The sequence below is a fragment of the Vombatus ursinus genome, unplaced genomic scaffold (assembly GCF_900497805.2).
Source record: "Vombatus ursinus unplaced genomic scaffold, bare-nosed wombat genome assembly UNPS02014774.1, whole genome shotgun sequence".
Lineage (NCBI taxonomy): Eukaryota > Metazoa > Chordata > Mammalia > Diprotodontia > Vombatidae > Vombatus > Vombatus ursinus.
In genome coordinates, this window is record NW_020954552.1 from 22,585,698 (window position 1) to 22,607,220 (window position 21,523).

Sequence of the window (21,523 nt, forward strand, 5' to 3'; positions counted from 1 at the left end):
TGACAATATTTTCATATAGAAAAGAGAGAGAGCAAAACTCTCACCTCCAAATGCTTCCGATATCCCCTTCCTCTATCTCCAACATGATTAAAGGTTTATATTTTTCCAATTTTCCAAGTCCTTGGATTTCTGTCAGGCACCTCAAAGCGATCAAGTAAATATAAAACCTAAATCAAAGGAGTTATAGCAGAATTCCTGCCCAAAGCCTCCAGAATGCCAGCTGGGACTTGCTTGTAAATTCTTCAGCATAGACAAAGTTACTAAGAGCATCTGAATCTGGTTAGCACAATGTCACCCCCACAAATCTCGAATTAGCATTAACATTTCCTGAAACATCTGAAAGGGAGAATTGGAATTTTTTTTTAAAAGATAATCACGACAGGAAACAGCTTATGTTGGCAGCAGAAGGAGTAGTATAACTAATTTCCAATTCTATGGTTATCAGAAGAAAAACAATGGAATTAGGAGAATTCTGGGGATGAAGTAGAAGTCATTGTCCAATAAATTATTTGCTGCTCAGTTCATTTTTCTGCCCTTCCAGGCTCTCTATGATCATGGCATGGCAGAGACACTGGATAAAGAAAGAGGAGCCAGCAGGATATCATTGTTGGAATGAGAAGGAGAGAAGGTGATGTAACACAGCTTTGGTTTTCAAAAATCTGTAGTGGCCTTTGTCTTCACATTTGCCAAAATTAGAGAATAGACTATAATTCTGGCAAGGGGGTATTTTCTGCTCACTGGTGAACAATATGGTAATTTCTGCTTCTAAAACTTGATTAATTCCATCTGATAGATACCAAAGACTTGCAAAGTCAGGAGCCAAGATTTTACAAGTAGAACTTTGCTTTTAATTTGTCACAAATTTATTAAGCATCTACTATGTAGCATGCCAAGGATATGAATAATGAAATGGTTTCTTCCCACAAGAAACTTACATTCTTTTGAAGGGATATAACATTTAAACAGATAAGCATATATAAAATAATTTGAGGTGGGAGAAAGCACTAACTGGGGGCATCAAGGAAGGCATTGTTGGGGAGATGATATGTGAGCTAAGTCTTGAAGAAAGCTAAGAATTCTAAGGGGCAGGGGTGAGGAAGGAGTGTACTCCAGGCATAGGGGTCAGCCTGTCCAAGGGCATGGAAGTGAGAGATGGAATACAAATTTCAGTTGACGAGATTAGCTGGAATATAGAGTATGTGAAAGGGAATAATGTGAAATAATGTATGCAAAGGTAGGTTGGGGCCAGAGTGTAAAAGTGTTTAAAAGCCAGGTCAAAGGACTTGTATCTTGCCTAGAGGCAATAGGAAACTGATGAAGGTTTTTGAGTAAAGTGGCAAAGGGCATTTGCCTTAGGAATATTAATTTGGCAGCTAAATGGAGCATGGTTTGAAAAGGGGAAGAGACTGAAAGCAGGAAGACCAATTAGGAGTCTACTGCAGTAAGTCCAGGGAGAAGTGATAAAATCTGAAATTGGCATGGTATTTCAAAGTGTATTACATATAGTTCACTTGATCCTCCTAACAACCTTGTGAAGTGAGATCATTTCATAGTAGAACTAATTAACGTGATTGGGTGACCTCTTCCAGTATTGTTCCACAACATGTGAATAAGAGTGGAGAAGGAATATGATAAGGTTAACTCTAGGTTGGGGTTTGGCAAAGCACAAGCAGTGATAGGAGGAGGTCCTTCCCCAAACACCCCACTGCTAGTGCCTTACTTCTGAGATTATCTCCATTTATTCTGTCCATATCTCGTCTGTATATTATTATTTACATTTCTTTCCCGCTAAAATGTAAACTGCTTGAGGTCAGGAACATCTTTTAATCTTTCTTTGTTATTCCAAGCACTTAGCACACTTTCTAGCATAAAATAAGCCTTAATAAATTTTTGACTGACTGACGTAGAGGAAAAAGTTCCAAGAGTAAGGGACTGTGCATAGCTGAACTGGTTGACTATAAAGTTAAAACTATGAAGAGAGAAAAGTGAGACTAGAGTCGGGGTAACAGACTGTAGATAGTGGTGATGATGAAGATGAAATTTAGCAGAATAATGGTAAATGAGATTCTGGAAAGATCAAAGATTACAATTAGAGAGACAAAAGTCAAAGTTCAAGATAATGTAGATTATGGGTGGCAGAAAGCTGTAGGGTGTGACCATCTTTATGGGCAGCTGAAATGGAGTAAAAATGTTGATCATGGGAGTTGAAGGTCTTGGAAGCCAGGATCTTTAAGGGACATCGACATGTATAATGAAGCATCCAAGTATGTAAGCAGGGGTTGAGGTCAAAAGGGATGCTATGACCAAATTCCTTGGGAAAGGAAGGAGAGTGACCTGGGAGCTGGTAGATGACTGAAACTGGCCTGGGTGATGTGGACTGATGGAATGAAGAAGAAGTTTCTGAATGATGGTGGCAAAGGGAGAGTCTATAAGTAGCAGTGAGGAGCAAGAAATATGCTTGCTCCTCCTTTTGGCCCAGTGTGCAGGAGGCACAAGAGAAAAAACATTCAGTACTATAGAGGGATGTCAGGGATGGAACATCTTCCAGAGGTAGAAAGAGTGTGAGGTGAAGAGATCTAGGATAAAGAGCAGATTGCTAACAATAGAGTGGATATCGCAGGGGGTTGTGATTATGATCCCCATTTTACAGTTGAGGAAACTGAGGTAAACAGTGGTTAAGTAACTTGCCCAAGGTTACACAGCTCATAAATGTCTAAGGCTGGAGTTGAACTCAGGTCTTCCTGACTCCAGGCCCAGCACTCCAACCATTGTATCACCTACCTGGAACAAAAGAAGAGTAAGTAGCAGGAGGAAGGGATTTTTCTCTTTAGACTTTGAGTCACAAGGAAAACAGGGCTGGAAATTTTCCTGCCATAAGCTCAAGGAAGAACCCACTGATTACCTGTTAAGGTCCCATGATGACTGAACATGATATTAGTTCAGGATCAATGGCATCAGTTTCTATGGTTGGTCACTTCAAATATTAGGGAGCTAAAGGTACAGGCAGAGTTCCCTCAGTAAATAACAGGTGTTCAGTTCTTGTGTCCTAGACAGACCTAGCACTAAACATCATCCCTGTAGTCTATTCCCATGATGCATAGGAATGAAGTCTATCCAGAAGATACTCTGCCACACAATACCAACACCCAGCTCTTAATATAAGCCTCCAGAAGCACAGACCCTGTGGTGCTCCTGGTTCCTCATGGTTTGATGTAAGTCTCTTTGGATACATACCTTCTACTGTCTCTGGACCACTGAGGCCTGAAATCTCTTATAGTTCTGAGACTCCATGGGCAGCGTATGGTGCTGATTAAACCCACATTTAGTCCTAGGTATGTATCCTAATCCCTAAATAGTAGGTTATGACGCATAGTATGAAGCACTCCATATGTGGTGAAAACTCTTAGGATCTATGAACTTTTTTTTTTCTTTAAAATAGTTTCACAATTGCACTTCAGTATGATTAGTTTCCTTTGTAATCGTATGTGTTGCATTTTATTTTATTTTCTTTTTTAGGTAATTGGGATTAAGTGACTTGCCCAGGGTCACACAGCTAGTAAGTGTCAAGTTTTTGGTCTGAGGCTGGATTTGAACTCAGATCCTCCTGACTTCAGGGCCGGAGCTCTATCCACTGTGCCACCTAGCTGCCCCTTATGTGTTGTATTTTATACATTTTGTTACAATTATTACTTTTGTGCTAGAAGAAGTAAAGAAAGAGATATTTCAAAGAAACCTGAGAAGACTTGCATGAACTGATGCAGAGTAAAGTAAGCGGGACTTGGAAAGCAATTTGTACTATAACAACAGTATCGTAAAAATATATAAGACTTAAGAACTCTGATCAGCACAATGATCCAGTATGATTCCAGAGGACCAATAATGAAGACTGTTACCCACTTCATGACAGAGATCATGTACTCAAAATGCAGAAAGAGAATTTATTTTTGGACATGGCCAATATAGGAATTTATTTTGCTTGATGATACTTACTTGTCACAATGTTTTTCCCCCTCCTCCCCAGTTTGGGGGTGAGGAAAGTGAGGGGGGAGGAGAAAAAAAAGAAATGCTTGATAATTAAAAAATAAAATTTAATTAAAATTATTCTGAGATGGGGTCCATAAGTTTCACCAGACTGCCAAAGGGGTCCATGCCCCAAAAAAAGAAATAAAAGTCAAGAATCCTTGACTGAGAGAACTTTCAGTACAAATTCTTTCAAGGAAAGAAACTGTGAGTAATATAACAAGTTTTCATAGAAAAGGCTATAGTTGAAATTGAAGACTTTGGTAGCATGTATAGCATATTTAATCTACAATTGGAAGTTAGGTGTTGCTATATACATACCTGGCAGACAGGGCTGGTTTTCTTGCAATACTGCATTTGGTTCTACAATTACAGGCACTTCTTCAGTAACATACTTACACAGCTCTTTCCCAAGATATGTTACCTGTATATATTTAAGCACAAAATATAAATTCCACATGCAGCAAAAAGACCTCTCTTACATAAACTATTCCCTATGCAGTATAATCTATGGATATGGTGCCATATTAGCAAAATGATATAAGCAATTATGTAGTTAATTTCTTCTTCCCTCTCTTGATTACTTCTTGTCTATTCTGTACATAGTTTGTTTTTACATAGTTGTTTGCATGTTGTATCCTCCATTAGATTGTGAGTTTCTCAAGGGCAGGAGCTGTCTTTTGCCTTTCTTTGTATCCCTAGGACTTAGCACAGTGCTTGGCACATAATAGGAACTCAAAAAATGATTACTGAGTGACTTTGTTTTTTTAATTATGTATTTTCAATCAACAAAATCTGCTTTCTTATCTGCCTACCACTTCAACCCTCCCTCCCCTTGGGAACTAAACAAAACAAACCCCATTACAAACATGTACAATCAATAAAAACAAATTTTGATATTGGCTATGCCTAATACACACATTATATATATATATAGATATATTTTTCTATGTGTGTATGCACATGTATATATGTATGCACATTTATTTATTTATTTGTTTGTCTCATTCTGCACTCTGGGTCCCTCATTTCTCTATCAGGAAGTACGTAGTATGTTTTGTCATTAGTCTTTTGGAATTGTGGTTGGTCATTACACTGATAAGAGTTTCTAAATATTTCAAAGTTGTTTGCCTTTACCATATTACTATCATTGCATAAACTGTTCTCCTGGTTCTGCTCACTTTATTCGGCATTAATTTACATAAATCTTCCCAAGTTTCTCTGAAAACATCCCCTTCACCATTTCTTAAAATACTGTAGAAAAGGGTGTTCAGGGAGAACTAGCACATTCGGTGTGTGGGCCTGCTGAGCACTTTTCAGGGCTGCTCATCCACCTTTGGTGTCCAACTATCACCTGTGGCTCCTAGAAGCTATAGCATGCACAGTGACCACACCCCAGTCAAACCATCTTGGCAGACAGGCTAAACCAGTTTGAGGGTAACCAACAGGCCTCAAACCCATTGGTGAATTAGGGTGATGTCTACCCAAGCATGTGAAGACTTCCACCCAGCTGCAATGAGCAGATGAGACCATTTGTTCCAACAGCCATGAAGGTAGCAGAAGCAGGTGCTATGGAGCTCTTAGAACTTATTCAGCCATAGAATATGCCAACATCATCCACTATACCATAAGCCATTGCCAGGTGTCCTGACTTTTGTCCTGCCATTGGACTTCAATGTCTCTGGAAGAGAGAGTGAGGCTAACCACTTTGTGCAATTCTGCCTCACTTAAATCCAATTCACATGCAAGTCAAGACATTACCTGTATTGTCATTGGTTTTCTTCAAAAACGAAGGACAAACAACACCAACCATAACTTGTTAATCCATTCCCCAATTTATGGGCAACCCCTCAGATTCCCATTATTTGCCACTTCAAAAGAGTTATAAGTATTTGTATATTTTTGAGTTTGTTTTGCTTAAAACTAATTCCTCCCTTAATCTATCTTCTAAGTCCCCCTCCCCTCCTTTTTCTCTTTTCCTCCTATTTCCCTGTTGAATAGAATGTATTTCTGTACTCAACTCTGTGTATGTCTTGATGATCTTCAGAGAAAAATTCAGAGTAGAAGAAGAATATACTGGAGGGGAAAGAGGGTTAGGGAAAATTATCTCACATAATTAAGCACAAGTAGATATTTATACAAATGAAGAAAAGGGGTATGGGGAAAACAGCTGACACTTCAACCTCACTCTTATCTGAACTACTGTGCTTAAATTTAAAAATTTCTACACAGCTCTGGTCTTTTCATCAGGAATGTTTGGATTTCCTTTATTTCATTTAAAAGTCCATTTCCCCCTCTGTGGCATTATGCCAGAGTTTTTCTGGGAAAGTTATTCTTAGCGATAAGTTAGTATCTTTTGCCTTCTACAACAACATCTTCGAAGTTTTCTGCTACTTTATATTGCTGGTTGCTAAATTGTGGGGGATTCTTTCTTTCTGGTTACTTGCCATATTATTTTCCTTGACCCCAAAACTCTGGATTTTAGCTGTTCTGATGATGTTCCTTGGAATTTTAATTTTGGTATTTTTTTTTAGGATGTAATTTGTGGATTCTATTTCTGCTCTGCCCTCTAGTTCTAAGAGATCTGGGAAATTTTAAGATTTCTTGAAATATAATGCCTGCCTAGGCTATTCTTTTTTTTGTTGTTGTTGGTGTTCAGATAGCCCAATAATTCTTAATATTTTTTTCTTCTTTATCTGCTTTCTAGGTCAATGCAATATTTTACATTTTCTTCTTTTTTAGTCTTCTGACTTTATTTTAATATTTCTTGTTGCTTCATGAAGTTATTGGCTTCTATTTAGACCATTTCATTTTTTAGGGATTTTGTTCCTTGGACAATGTTTTGTACCTCTTGTGCCAAGTCATTAATTCCATTTCAAATTCTTTCTTCCAAAACTCTCATTTCTTTTCCAGTTTTTTCTTCTAGCACTCTCATATTATGTACAAAAATATTTTAATTCTCTTTTTTTAAACTATTACTTAATCTCTTTCAGGATTTCTAGTTGAATTTGTGCCCAACCTGCATTTTCTCCGAGGTCTTGCTTGTAGATGTTTTTGAGTCATTATCTTCTGTGTTTGTTTCTTGAGTGTTCCTGCCAAAATAAGTATCCCTCATTATGATGGGGTTCTTTTCATGCTTGCCCATTTTTCTTTGGATTTGATGTTAGGGCTGAGCTCTGCCATACTACTGGAAGGAAGATCTATCTGGCTTGGTATTGATGCTGTTTCTTGGGATATTGAGTGTTGTAGTATTCCAACATCTCATGAAGGCCAGAGACCTGCAAGCTCTCAGTGTTCCCAATGATCCAGAGTAAAGTCTCATTGCTGTTTCCCTGGTCTGAGATCTGCAATTTCTGACCCAAGTTTTTGTTAGAGCAACAATAGAATGCTGCTGGACTCAGCCCTTATCAGTTAGCTAGGAAGTTCCACAGGCTCAGAAGGCTCCCCTTTGGTCTGGGCTTCTTGCCTTGGTTATAAGACTTTTCAAGCTGGCCTCTGAACTTCCTTCTTTCTCAGTATAATGCCCACGACCTATCAGGGAATGCTAACTCCATGAGCAGGTCTGTTTGCAGTCCATCCTGGATCTGTGACCCAGAATTGGGTAGTGGCCCCAACAAGCTGCTAGTTCACACCTCCCTGAGTCACTGTGCCCCAGGTTGGGTCTGGGGGTGCCCTATATGGGCCGAGGACTTCGTTTTGCCTTGGTGCACAGCCTCTCCCTGGGCATTTAAGGGCTTCTTGAGGTATGCTCCTGCCCCAACCTAGTCCTCAGTAGCAGTAGACTTCCCTGTCTCCCTACGCTGACTGGGGCTACACAGCTGACTCACTGTGGCTTTTTCTGGATTTCCCCATCAGGATTCGGTCTGGTGCATCTTCTAGATCTATTTAGAGGAGTTTTGTGCATAGGAGCTCAGCTTCATTGCTTCTTCCCAGTCCACTACCTTGGCTCTCTTCCCTGTCTGAATTTGAATACAAAAAGACTATCCATCTAGGTTTTGGTTTTGTATATTGCATAAAATATTTGTTCAGCTTTTATTTGGGATATAGTTCCACAGGATCAGAGTCTAGACAGAGGCAAGAATGGTAGATATGCAACAGACTGGCATGTACCATCCAGAAAGACTCAAAGAGCAAGGGAGACTTTGTTTGTCTTACTTTAGACTCTGAAGAGAAGACACTTCCTGAGGACCCATTCTTTGGCAAGGGCAGAAAATCTAGAAAGCTCCAGTTCTCCTTGGATATATATACAGTGAAGTGGATAACAGACTCTGAGGTGGCCCTGGGTCTGTGTCACAGAATATCAGAGTTCAAAGGGACCCCAGAGGCCATTTAGTCCAACCTGTATCTAGAACAGGATACTTTCTGTGGCATATCCAACACCTAATCCATCTAGCTTTGGCTTAACAACCTCAAGTGAGGGGGACCCCACTAATTCCCAATGCAGTTCATTCCACTTTTGGGTAACACTAATTGTTGGGAAGTTTTTCCTCACTTCAAACTTGAATCTGCTTCTTTTACAACTTCCTTGCAGATATGGAGTCTTAGGAACTTAAGACTTGATCAGGTCTATTCTGATATGGATGAAATTCATCCAGTCACACACTAACCTCTAGGGCTTTTTTCTAGAAGCAAAGATAGGAGGACCTTGAATAAATTTTACCAGCTCTGTTAAACAACCAAGAACCAGAAAGTATGGATTATATCTGCCCATGATTCAATTGTTCACTGATAATGTTGAGCAGGCTCAACAAAACTGCTCCCTAGCTCTCCCCATTATTCTCACTGAAGGGCTGGTGAGCTGAGCCCAGACCCAGAATGCTTATACTTACCTCTTAAACTCTTCATTTGAAGTGCATTGACACCAGTTGGGAATCTCTTTTTAGTGAACATAGCTAGAACCACAGGGTGCTAAATGATAGCTTTAGTAATCCAAAAGAGTCAATGTACCCTATAACATGCTTAGGTCACTACAGGCCAATGATTTATACACAGGAAGAACCTGGCTTTATGAGTTCTGCACTCCATGGTTAAACTCAAGAAAACCTTCTGTAGCAATTTGGAAGCCTAGGGCAGTGAGGTGTCAGAATGATGTTGAGCCAGCATCAAGATTTACAGTAAATGCTGGCAAATATAAGTTTCAGTTCAGTTCAACAAACATTTATTGCCTACTACATGTAAGACACTAAGGTAGGCACTTAAGATACACAGATAAGCAGATATTCTATTCTCAAGTTGCTTATAAATCAATGAGGATAAATAACATGTACACAAATAAATACCCCACAAGGAAGAGTGTGTTAAGTGCAATGGAGAGGTCTAAGCAATGTTCTCTGAGAAACTTGAGAAAAGTGAGTGCTCTCCTTTTCTGGAATATCTATCCACCTGCCTATCACCATTCTGGGACCTCTTTTCTTCTCTCTCTCTCTGCCTCTTTCTCTGTCTCTCTCTCTCAGCAATCTCATCAACTACCCTGGGTTTAATTACCATCCCTATGCGGATGATTTCCAGATCTAAATACCAAACCCTAGTCTTTCTCCTGAACTCCAGGTCTTCAATACCAACTGGTTACCTGGATATTTCAAACTGAAAAGCCCCATAAGAATCTCAAACTCACTGTCCAAAACAGAAGTCTTTCTCCTCAAAACTTTCTCTTTTACTAACTTTTCTATATTTACCAAGGGCACTACCATCCTTGCAATCATCCAGGATGTAAACCTCTGTATCATCCCTGACTCTCCACTTTTCCCTCACCTTACCCCGGCTCCACATCTCTTGCATCTGTTCCCCCTTAACTCCACTCATACGACTGACACTCTAGTCCAGATCCTCATCACATCTTGCCTGGACTATTGCAGGTCTCCTAATTGGGTTCCCTGACTCCAGTCTCTCCCCTCTAATTCATCCTCCACATGGCTGCCAAAGTGACATTCTTAAAGCACAGGTATATCACTCTCCTGCTCAAAAAACTCCAGTGACTCTAGGACAGAATGTCATCCAGGTTAAAATGCAAACTCTTCTATTTGACATTTTAAATCTTTCACAGTACATCCAGTCTACTTTTCCAGATCAATTATACAATTAGCAGCTTGGGGGCACAGTGGATAGAGAGCCTAGCCTACAGTCAGGAAGACCTGAGTTCAAATCCAGCTTCAGATACTTTCTAGCTAAGTGACCCTGGGCAAGTCACTTAATCTGTTTGCCTCACTTTCCTCATCTGTAAAATGGGGATAATACTAGCATCTACCTCCCAGGGTTGTTGTGACAATCTAATGAGATAGTAATTGTAAAGTGCCTGGCACAGGGTAAGTGCGATATAAATGTTAGCTATTATCATTATTATTATTATTATTATTATTATTACTACTCTCCTTCAAGCACTGTGAAGTCCAACCAAATAGGTCTATTCACTTATTCCTTGTATAATCTAGGTTTTAAACTCGGAATATTTTGCATGAGATTCTCCTAACTGGTTGAGAGGATGATGATGACACTGAGAGACTTCATGAGGAGAGGAGTTAATGCAAGAACTTTGGAGAATAGAGACTCCTTATTCCTGCTTTGAGAGGGAGATTTATGAGGTTTGAGACTCTCTTCGTAACCAGCTCTAAGGAGGAGAAAGAGAAGATTCTCTTGCAGAACACAGGAGGGGAAGCCAATGTCTTAACATATCCCTGACTTCCAGCTTGCCTCTCTAGAGACTTTGCGAAATTTCTCCTCGGGTGAAATCAGGGCCTCTCGTCTGGTTGAGCAAGGATGAAGAAGGTCTCTTTTCTCCCAGGCTCTGCCCCTCTCCCAGGTAGGTAGCACTGAGTCATCATTCTCTCTGCCAATTAGCAGTCATGCAAAATGCTCCAGACTAGAAACTGTTGTTACACACTTTTCCATCATCTCCCATCTTTGTGCCTTTACATAGGCTATCTCCCAGGCCTAGAATGCGCTCCCTTTTCACCTCCTCTTCCTAAGATAGATTCCTTCAAAGCTCAACTTCAGAGCCATCTCCTATGTGAGGCTGTTCCTGATCTCCCTAACTCTTAGTGCCTCTCCCTCCTTTACTTATCTAATGCTTTGCACACACCCAAATCACCTAACATGGAGACACCCACATAGGAAACACTGGGAATCTGCTTCTGGGAAGACATTTGTCTACCATGTGAGTGGAAAGTACCTCTTTCCCAATGGACTGCCTAGCTGGAATGGGCTGAGTCTTTAAAACTATCAGATTGGAACAGTCTCTTTCCTGCTTTTAGCAGCTTCCAGAGAGGAGGAAAGTCCTGTTTAACCACAGCACAGACACCATGAATGAAGCTAGCTACCTTTACCTCTCTCCCAATCACACTTTAGGCACTGTGGCCCTGAGAAATCAGCTTAGCATGCTACTCTATTTTGTTTGTCCTTTCAGTTTTAGATACGATGGTGGAATCCCTATTGGACTCAGACTTGAACCATGGCATCTTTGAATTCAGGATTCTAGGCTGGAAGTTGTAGCTAGCCCAGGAGGGAAGCCCTGAGAATCCAGAGTGCCAGAGATTCCAACCCAAAGGTGTCTTTAGACTTGAAATTTGGCGGACTTGAAACTTTGGTCTTAAAACTGAGTTAAGCTGTGAACTTATTTTCCTCCCCACCCCTAGAGACTGAGGTGGTGTAGAAGGGTATAATGTCTTCAGGTACTGGGGGGATGGTTGTGTGGTTGTTTTCACTATAGCTTTGCAATAAATATTCCTTGGTAAAAACTAATCTGTTAAGTTGTTACACTGAACTGGTGCTAGAGGAACTCTAAAACTGGGGGAACACCATTGGTGGGAATTGAAGTCAGTAGCAGAGAAAATGGGCACCCCCAAGTCCCCTTTTGGGGTACTGACAGTGGAGGCAGTGGGGGACCAGAGTAGTCAAGGTGACAATTCAATATGCATATGTTGTTTTCCCTGATAGAATGTATATTCTTGGAGGAGAGGGATTATCTCATTTTTGCTCTTGTATCTCAATCACATAGCACAAAGGAAAACTTTGATGAAGGATGTAGCCCCTCAGTTGGGCCTTGAAAAAGGGATCAGAGATGAGGAAGAGAGACAGGATAGGCCAGCACGAGAAAGGGTTCTATTTAGTTCTATTTGGCTATAATATAGAGCAGGTAAACAGGAATAGTATGAGATAAGGCTGGAAAGGCCAACTTATGGAGGAAATTTAATTCCAGAATAAGGAGTTTACACTTTATTTAATAGTAATGGGGAGCCATAGAAGCATTTGGAAAAGAGTGGTGTGATCAGAGCAGAAGATTACATGAGCAATGGTGTGAAAGATGGATTGAAGAACAGTCAAGAATAGTCAACAATTGTTAGAGGGTGTTCTGGGACAGATCGGACTTGGGCTGCTGCATTGGTTCAGACTTATAAGATACTTCTAGAACAAAGAACCTCTAACAAAAGAAAATTTATTCAACAATAGCACTGAAAGGAAATTCAACAAAGCCACAGCATTGACTCACTGATAGAAATATTGGGTATAAGTCCCCTTCTTCCTAAATTTGCTGGTACCCCCAGTCAGAAGGGTGTGTTTATGCTTATGACTGTAGGAAGTTCAACAAGCCTGAGATGCCCCAACTACTCATGCAGTAGGCTTTTATGCTTCAGGTGACATAGAGGAGCTGTATCAGTCCTTCTAGCCTTAGTCCTCTGGATCAATTAAATCTAATTGCCTTTTTAGGGCAAAACTAGCCTGGGTGACAGGGACTTTCTTTTTAGGCCATGCATGGCAAATTTCTAGCTGTGTAATGAGATCAGATTAGTAGTAGATGTTGCTTCTATCCCAGAAGGCTATTTCAATAGTCTAGAAAAGAAGGGATGAGGGCATGAAGCAAGGTGGTTGAAGTATGAGAATTAAAAAGGCAGACTGGATCTGAGATCTATTGCCAATGTAGAATCAATAGGAGTTGGCCACTAATTAAATGTGGGGTAAAGGGAAAGGAAGAGTCAAAGATGATCCCAAGGTTAGGATCCTGAGTTACTGAGAAGACGATTGTGTTATCAGAGAGGGAGAAGTAGATTTTGTGGGGGAAGATACTGAATTCAGTTTTGGATAGGTTTAACTTGAGGTGTTGGAAAAATATCCAAATAGTGATATCCAGCCTGTAGTTGAGGATATTGGACTCAAGGAAAAATTGGGAATGGGACTACAGATTTGAGTCACATAAAAGTGATAAAATGAAGTCATGGAAATGGATGAGAGTGGAGAGAAAAAAAAAAAGGACCAAGGAGAGAACCCTCACCAGGGGGACACCTATGCGTAAAGAGCAGAGGTACAGGGAGCCAGTATAGGAGACACAGAAAGTCATGTTTAGAAAGTTAGGAAAACTGTAAGAATGTGTCACAAGCATTCTCACAGGAAAACTATGCAACTGTACCTGAATATCTCTTCCTGCTGGATATAGTAAACAAAGAAGAGAAGGGACTAAAAAGGAGGGAATTATCAACAGTGTCAAATAATAATGACAGCTAACATTTATATGGTTCTTTAAAGTTTGCAAAGTTATTTACACATTATCTCATTTGATCCTCACAACAACCCTGAGAATTAGGTGCCATTAGAATCACCATTTTACATATGAGGAAACTGAAGTTAAGTGACTTGCCCAGGGTCATACAGCCAGCACATGTCTGAGACAGGATTTGTACTCATGTACATGACTCCAAGTCCAATTCTCTATCTCCTGAACCACCAAGCTACTTCCCCAAACATTGCAAAGAGTTCCAGGAGTAGCAGGACAAAAAAAAGTCACTGTGCTTTTGCTTTTTCTTTAAATAGGTCATTAGGGACACAGGATAGAACTGTTTCAGTAGAGTGGCAGCTGTTTCAACAGAGTAGCTAACTCGATTCAATCCAGTTGCAGTCAGAAGCAAGCTGGCAACAGCACACATTTGCATATGGCTCAATCTCCAAAGCATGCACCAGCAAACTGGGTCTGGATCTAGTCAAAGCTCTGGCTCATGCTTCTGCCACATGACAGAAAGCACACAGGAAGAGCTGAAGGCTGGGTTCATTGGACCTTACACTAGCTCTTTGGCCATTTTTATCTGCCTGATCATGAGGAAAGTCAGTGGTGGCTCAAGGGACTCTGATTTTCCTAACATTGTGTTAAGAGGAGGCCATTGTGTTTGGGGTAGAGGGAGAATCCACTGACAATAGCCAGGTGTGCTCTTGCTCTAGTCAATTTGACTCAACTTAACAGACATCTGTTAAATGCCCACCCAGTACAAGGCCAGTTTCTCTCCTTGCATATGTTGTGTTGTTGAGTTGTGTCCAACTCTTCATGACCCCATTTGGGGTTTTCTTGGGAAAGATACTGGAGGGGTTTGACATTTCCTTCTCCAGCTCATTTCACAGATGAGGAAACTGAGACAAACTGGGTGAAGTGACTTGCCTAGAGTCACACAGCTAGGAAGTGTCTGAGGCCAGATTTGAACTCAGGAAGAGTTCTCTATCCACTTTACCACCTAGTGCCCTTCTGTATGGTGGTGACCCTGTCTCCCAAAGCTCCTGCTACTTTCCCAGGATCACTGAAAGCATAAACTCCAGAGTTGTTTTGAAATAAGGGCAGCTTCTCCAGGAACTTCTGAGTGATGCAGAGAAAGAATGAGAGCTGGAGTCAGAGGACCTGAGTTCAAATCCTATCTTTGCTTCTGTGTGATCTTGGGCAACCCAGCATTCATCAAGCCATTTCATGCACACTTGTCCTCTCAACTTTAACTAAATCCTCATCTGTTAAATGAAGATCAAATTAGATATCCTCTGAAGTAAGAGAAGAGGTGGTAGAGAAGAGGTGTCTATATCTAGGTAACTCTGTACCCCTCCTTCTTTCCCTATCCTCCCACCCCGAAATATGGATAGCTGCTTGGCTACCAGCCACCAAAATGATTCCCAAGGCCAGATGAGAAGTGATTTATTGGTTAATGTTTTTCCAAAGTGATTTTCAGAAATACAGTGTCATATCAATCATTATTATGGAGTATTAGCAGTAAAGATTTCATTATCCCTTATATGCTAATATACATTAAAAAAGAAATTTAAAATATAGCATGCACCTATGGGACCTTTAAATTTTGATAAAGAGATAGTCAAACAGTTGTTTTCCTGATATGGGCTTCTGCTCATTAGGGCCTAAATTAGAGTGAGCTAATTAAATGCAATCTTTTGATTTACCCATTTCTTTTTTTTTTTAACAAGTTATCAAACCTATGGAAAATTAATTACTATCAGCCGCCTCAAACCAATTATGGAAATCTTTGATCATATGGATCAAGTGTAAGTCATGATCACTTCAAACTGCAGAAAGCAAGGCTTACAAGTTTTCCATACTTAGGAGTGGAAAGGGGAGGGAAGGGAACAGTGTTTGCTTTTATTTACATCTCATACATTTCAAAGTAAATCCTCAGATGAAATTTATGGATTTTCTTTTAAAAATTCATTTAGAAACAAAAAAAAATTTATTTTATTTTATTTTTGCTGAGACTGGAAATATTTTCCAGGTGAAACAGTATTTGCAAAAAGCACTTAGAAGTAGAGGAATGTAAAAGAATAAACATTTTGCATATGATGGGCTGGCCTAAGGCAAAATTGTGAAGTTTGTCTCCTTGTTGAATAACTGAATGAATGCCATTCTCTCTCTAACTTCCGCATTTTTATCAATGGTGTTGTGGTTGTTCATTCTTTTTAGTCTGACTCTTCATGACCCCATTTGGAATTTTCTTGACAAAGAGACTGGAGTTGTTTGCCATTTCCTTCTCCAATGCACTTTACAGATGAGGAAACTAAGGCAAAGAGGGTTAAGTGACTTGCCTGAGGTCACACAGCTAGGAAGTGTCTGAGGCCAGATTTGAACTAGGTCTTCCTGACTCCAGGCCCAGCACTCTATCCACTGAGCCACCTTGCTGCCCACATCAAGGTGGTCCCCATCATTTTATTCGCCCAGTTTTACCACTTCAGAGTTATCCTCAACTTTTCACTTTCCCTCACCAGCCCTAACACCAATCTGCAGCCAATCTTTGTTGTTATTACCTCTAAACCATTTCTTCCATCTTTATAACCCTTCTCTCTACTCACACGGCCACCCTTCCCCCCACTTCAGTTCAGTTCTTTGACTACAACAGCCTCCTAATGAGTCTCTGGGCCTCCATTCTGCCCCTTCTCCAGATCATGCTCCACACAGCTACTAAACCGAAATTCCTAAAGCAGAGGTCTGACCACGTCACTCTCCCGTGCATGAATCTTTAGTGGTTCCCTACTGCTTCTAAAATAAAACACAACTCTTCTTTTTGGCCTTTAAAAAGCTCTTCACAGTATGGTTCTAGTCCATCTTTCCAGACTGATTTGAAACTCACTTTCATATGCTTTAGATAACAGCCAAAGTGGTTGTTCCCACACATGACTTTCCGTCTTCCTTTTGCACAGGCTCTCCTCCTTGGCCTCTTCATTTCTACCTCTTGGAATACCTTGTTCCATTCAAGGCTCAGCTTAATTGTCAATGGCCTTTCCTGATTCCCCTAGTAGTTAGCTTCCTCTGTCTTCCCCCAATATATGCATTTGTATTTCTATATATTTTGTATTTATGACATGCTGTTACCATCCACCCTAAGACAATGTAAGCTCCTTGGGGGCAGGAAATATTTTATTTTTGTCTTTGTATTTCTATCTCCTAGCATGGTGCTGGATTAAATTTACCTCGACTTTCAGTTACTCCCCCCCTACTTTCCCCCTTGTTACTGTTTCTTCCCTGACAAGAGAAAATGTGCCGGGTAACCAATGATTGATGCTGAATGGCCTTTCCTTAGTCCTCATCCTACCTGACCTCTCTGCAGTTTTTGACAGGGTTAATCACACCCTTCTTTTAAATATTCACTCCTCCTTTGGCTTCCAATATTTCTGCTATCACCTGGTTCTCCTCCTACCTATCTGACCATTCCTCTCCTTTGCCAGATCATCATCCATTTCCCCACCATGAGCCATAGGCTTCCCCTAAGGCTCCACTCCTCTGTCTAGACTCTCCTTTGATGATCTCATCAGCAAATAAGGATTCAATAATCATTCAGAGGAAATCATCTCCCAAGCCCTAACCAATTTCCTGAGTGCCAGTCCTAAAACATCAGTTGTCTTCTGGACATCTCCACCTGGATGTCTCATTGGCAGGCAACTCATATATCACCTTGAACTCATTACTTTCAACCCACCCCATTCACTCCCCCAAATTCTCCATACTTGCTATTTCATCAGGACTTTGATGAATGTCATCTTCAGTATGAGTACTTCTTCCCCTCAGTGCTTAAAGGGCCCCCTCCTATCTTCTGAGATTTCTTTTTCCATGCCCTTCCATAAGTCTTGCATAGAGGACATACCAACATGTTGGAGACCTCCCTCTGAGCCTTTTTAAATTTTGCAATAGTTTAATACAACAATACTTTAGTTATCCCTGTACGACCAGCTCATTTCCTTTTCTGGTATGCTCTCAATGACTTCTTTTATGCCACTTCTCTGTACACACATCATCCTTGGAATCTAATGAAGCCCACTTAAACCCATTTATAATCCACAGTCCTTTAGGTCATAAACAATTTTGATTCTCATGAGATCTAAAATCATGGTGTCCCATCATTGAGAGCCATATAGAATCTCAGACTGGTGTTTAAAAAAGAAGTATGTTTGGAAGTCAAGAAGTAGTTTGAGATCACTAAAAGTGCTAACAATTTCTAGAATGTAATTTTTCATTTGGATCAAGCTCTTTGTCCATCTGCAATGCCTATCCAAGATCTATGTGACAGACTAACTCGATTAGGCTGCCCATTCACACTTCCAGATTTATTGGCATCTCCACTCTACTTTTGGGAGAAACCTGCTATACAGAAAAATCCTTCCTTCATTAAGAGAGAATTTTTTTTCTTATGAATATTAAACTAGGGGGAAAATAAGATGATCTATGGACCCACCTTATTCCACACATACTTCCAGGTCACAGAAATGTTACTTCCTAAAAGTGCCTTGATCCAGGTGATTGGGCTTTGATAAATTTCACCATTTTTTGCCTTGATTTTACCATTCAATAAGATACTGGCTTTGTAGGTGGCATCCTAAAATGAAAATTTTGGGAAAGAGAAAAGATTAAAGTGATTTCCTTTAAGCATAAATAGCATTAGGAAAATCTCACCAGAATTCAAGTTATTGTAGATAATTTAAGCTAAAATTTGAATTACTAAAGCTAATTTGATGGAACTTCAGAAAATCTATAAATTTAATAATCAGTACTCTCATCCTATAAATAAGTTGATTTTAAGACAATAATACCAAATTACCTCAAATGAGGGAGGATGACACAGGTTTTCATTTAGTTTTTTGTTCAATCATTTTTAGTTGTGTCTGACTCTTTGTGACCCCATTTAGGGTCTTCTTGCCAAAGATAGTGGAATGGTTTGCCATTCTTCAGCTCATATTACAGATGAGGAAACTGAGGCAAGTAGGGTTAAATGATTTGCCCAGGGTCACACAGCTAGTAAGTGTCTGTGGCCAGATTTGAACTCAGGAAGACGAATCTTTCTGATTTCAAGTACAGTGCTCTGTCTACTTCACCACTTAGCTGCCCTTGTCATTTAGTATTAGGTTCCTATTAACTTAGAGTTTACTCCCATTATCCCTAGGGGTCTCCTTCATCACTTTCCCTTCCTTTTTCCTAAAACCTGGTCTTTACTCAGGTCTAACTTGAAACTGAAACTTCACAAATCTCTTAGCAGGACAATACCAAAGTAAAGTTACATAGTTCTTTGCATGTTGTCTCTCCAGTTAGACAGTGACCTTCTTGAGAGCAGGGACTGTTTTGTGCCTTTATTTGTATCCCCAGTGCTTAGCACAGCACCCGACAGATAGTAGGTGCTTCATAAACGTTTACTGCCTTGAACAATAGACAGGAAGCCACCTAGGACAACGGAAATCACTTCAAGTTCCAATGAGAATTATCAAAACCTAAAAATGTTAACACTCAAAGGCAAGGCATATGGAAAACAAAACTTTACTTCAAAAATATCCTTTATGTGTATGTTCATCCCCAATTTCACTGGCAATTAGAACTCCTAAGGAAGGAAACTCTCTCTACCAATATAGATAGTCATCTATTCTATTATGTCATTGAATCATAAATCTAGAGCTGGAAAGGAAATCAAAGATCATCTAGTCAAACCTCCTCATTTTACAGATGAGGTAACTGAGAGTCAGAGAGATTAAATTCCTTGTCTACGAATAGTATGCATCAGAAGTGGGATCTGAATGTTGGTTTTCTGACTCCAGAGAAATTGCTTTTTTCCACTGAACCATACATCCCCAGTTGGCTGGGGCATTGAGAAGTCAAATGACTTGCCTAAGGTCACACAATCAATATGTATCAGAAGAGGGACTTCAGTTTTGGTCTCTCCAACTCTAAGGCCCTCGATCTACTCTACCACTACTGCCTCTTTCAAAAATTATTTTTTTAAATTGCTATTTGTAGCAGAAGTACAGAAATGTCACATCTAAAAAGAATATATTCCTCTCCAGTTCCTAGAGCAGCTAACGGAATGTGACAAAGCAATGGCACTACAGGAAAATATGACAAATGGAGAGAGAATCTTGACATCAAAGGCTGTTTCTGTTGGGTACTGGACTGCTTTTGCCTCCATTCTAGCTAGTCTTGGTATACGTCCTGGGCAGGAGATAGATGCTGGGCTTACTCAAAATGTAGATTTCTAGACTTTTCTGGTTGACAAGTTGCCAGATAGCACAGCCTTAGTTGGGATGTCAATAATCTTCAGAATGTAAGTATTTTCTCACAGTGGCCTCACTTGAGTCAACTGAGATGCTCCTCAGAAGAGGGTGAAATTGCTTGGGTTCATGGCACTGACTGAAACCATGAATGAAGTCCTGGTACAGTGAAAAGATCAATGGATTTGGAGTCAGAGAAACTAGGTTCAAGTTCTGCCACTGCTGCTTTTCTTAGAACCCAATCTTTTCATCTGTGAAGCAAACAAGTTGCATTAGGTGACTTTAACGTCTCTTCTGGCTCTAAAACTGTGATTTTATGACTCTTTCTAGGTTAGAGAATCCATGGAGATATTTCAGATATTCTGGCAAAGATTCTGGGTGAGGGTAGAGGAAAAATCCTAGTATGAGCAAACAAAAGTCACTGGTCTGGGATACAGCTCTCGTAACTGAAAAGGGACACACAGAAGCAATGCCTGAAGCAGAAATCAAAGTTAATAGCCAGGTTTCCTGATCGAGACTACTTTCTGGACTAGAGGAAGATGTGGGGTTGAAAGATAAAGCCAGGCCCAAAGCATAAGTACAAACAAATTTAGGGATTATAGTGGGAGATGAGGTCCAGACTTTAGGAATGAAAGGTGAGTAACTGTTTGTTATGCTAGATAAAATTTATAATTTGTTGCACTTGCCATACTTTTGGGTACGTGTGAATTTTTAAGTTGGCTGTGTGACTGAAACCAACCTTCCTGCCCAAACCTGGAATGAACAGGGATTTGCCCAAGAATGCTGACAGGTGGGGGAGTGTCTGTCCTCACTGTGATAGGGGACTACAATCTCTGAACCTCACCTCATGGTACTTTCATGGCCCGGGCTACTATGTGCTATGACCAGCCTTAGGTCATTATCTCCCAGGCTCCCACTTCTATGGGTCACCTCTCCCAGGGTCCTCTTTTTCATTAGTCCCCACAGAAATAAGGCCTAGAAACTCTAGAAGGATAGGATGTCCCCTCTCTGGGTACAACTGTCCCTTCAATCAGATTATCTTCTGTGCCCCTGAGCCTCCTCAGCTCCCCCATTCCAACTCTCTCCTGGTTATCCTCCTACCTCTCTGACCGATCTTTCTCTGTCTCCTTTGCTGAATCTTCTTCCAGATCACATCCTCTAACTAGATGTGTCCCTCAGGGCTCTGTCCTGGGCCCCTCTTCTCTCCTCCCTTTATACTACTTCACTTGGTGATCTTGTCAGCTCCCATGGATTTAATTATCCTCTTTATGCTGATGATTCTTGAATCTACCTATCCTACCCCAAACTCTCTGCTGTATCTCTAATTTTGAATCCCCAACTGCCTTTCAGATATTTCAAAATGAATGTCCAGTAGATGTCTTAAACTCAAAATGTTCAAAAACAGAACTCATCTTTCCCCTAAATCCCTTCCCCCTCCAACCTTTCCTGTTACTGTAGAGGGTAACACCATTCTCCCAGTCCTTCAGGCTCACAACCTAGGAGTCATTCTGGATTCCTCACTGTATCTCACCTCCCATATCCAATCTTTTCCCAAGGGCTGTTAATTTCGATTTTGCAACATGGCAAATACTGTCTCTTCTTTCCTCTGATGCTGTCACCACCTTAGTGCAGGCCCTCATCACCTCATGCCTGGACTATTACAAGAACCTGCTAGTAGATCTGCCTGCCTCAAATCTCTCCCCACTCCAATGTATCCTCTATTTAGCCACTAAAG

At 40.5% G+C, this 21,523-nt stretch overlaps 1 protein-coding gene across 10 annotated transcripts in view; it reads right to left on the reverse strand.

Moving 5' to 3' along the window:
- The window catches only part of ANKRD31 (ankyrin repeat domain 31), a 178,920-nt gene that overhangs the window by 17,115 nt on the left and 140,282 nt on the right, over positions 1-21,523 (reverse strand). For all 10 annotated transcript variants that reach the window (XM_027864206.1, XM_027864209.1, XM_027864205.1 and 7 more), the window contains 2 exons: positions 17,991-18,131; positions 4,342-4,444 (listed from right to left, as the gene is read on the reverse strand). In XM_027864206.1, coding sequence (XP_027720007.1) covers positions 4,342-4,444; positions 17,991-18,131 — 244 coding nt within the window. The remainder of the gene's footprint in view (positions 1-4,341; positions 4,445-17,990; positions 18,132-21,523) is intronic.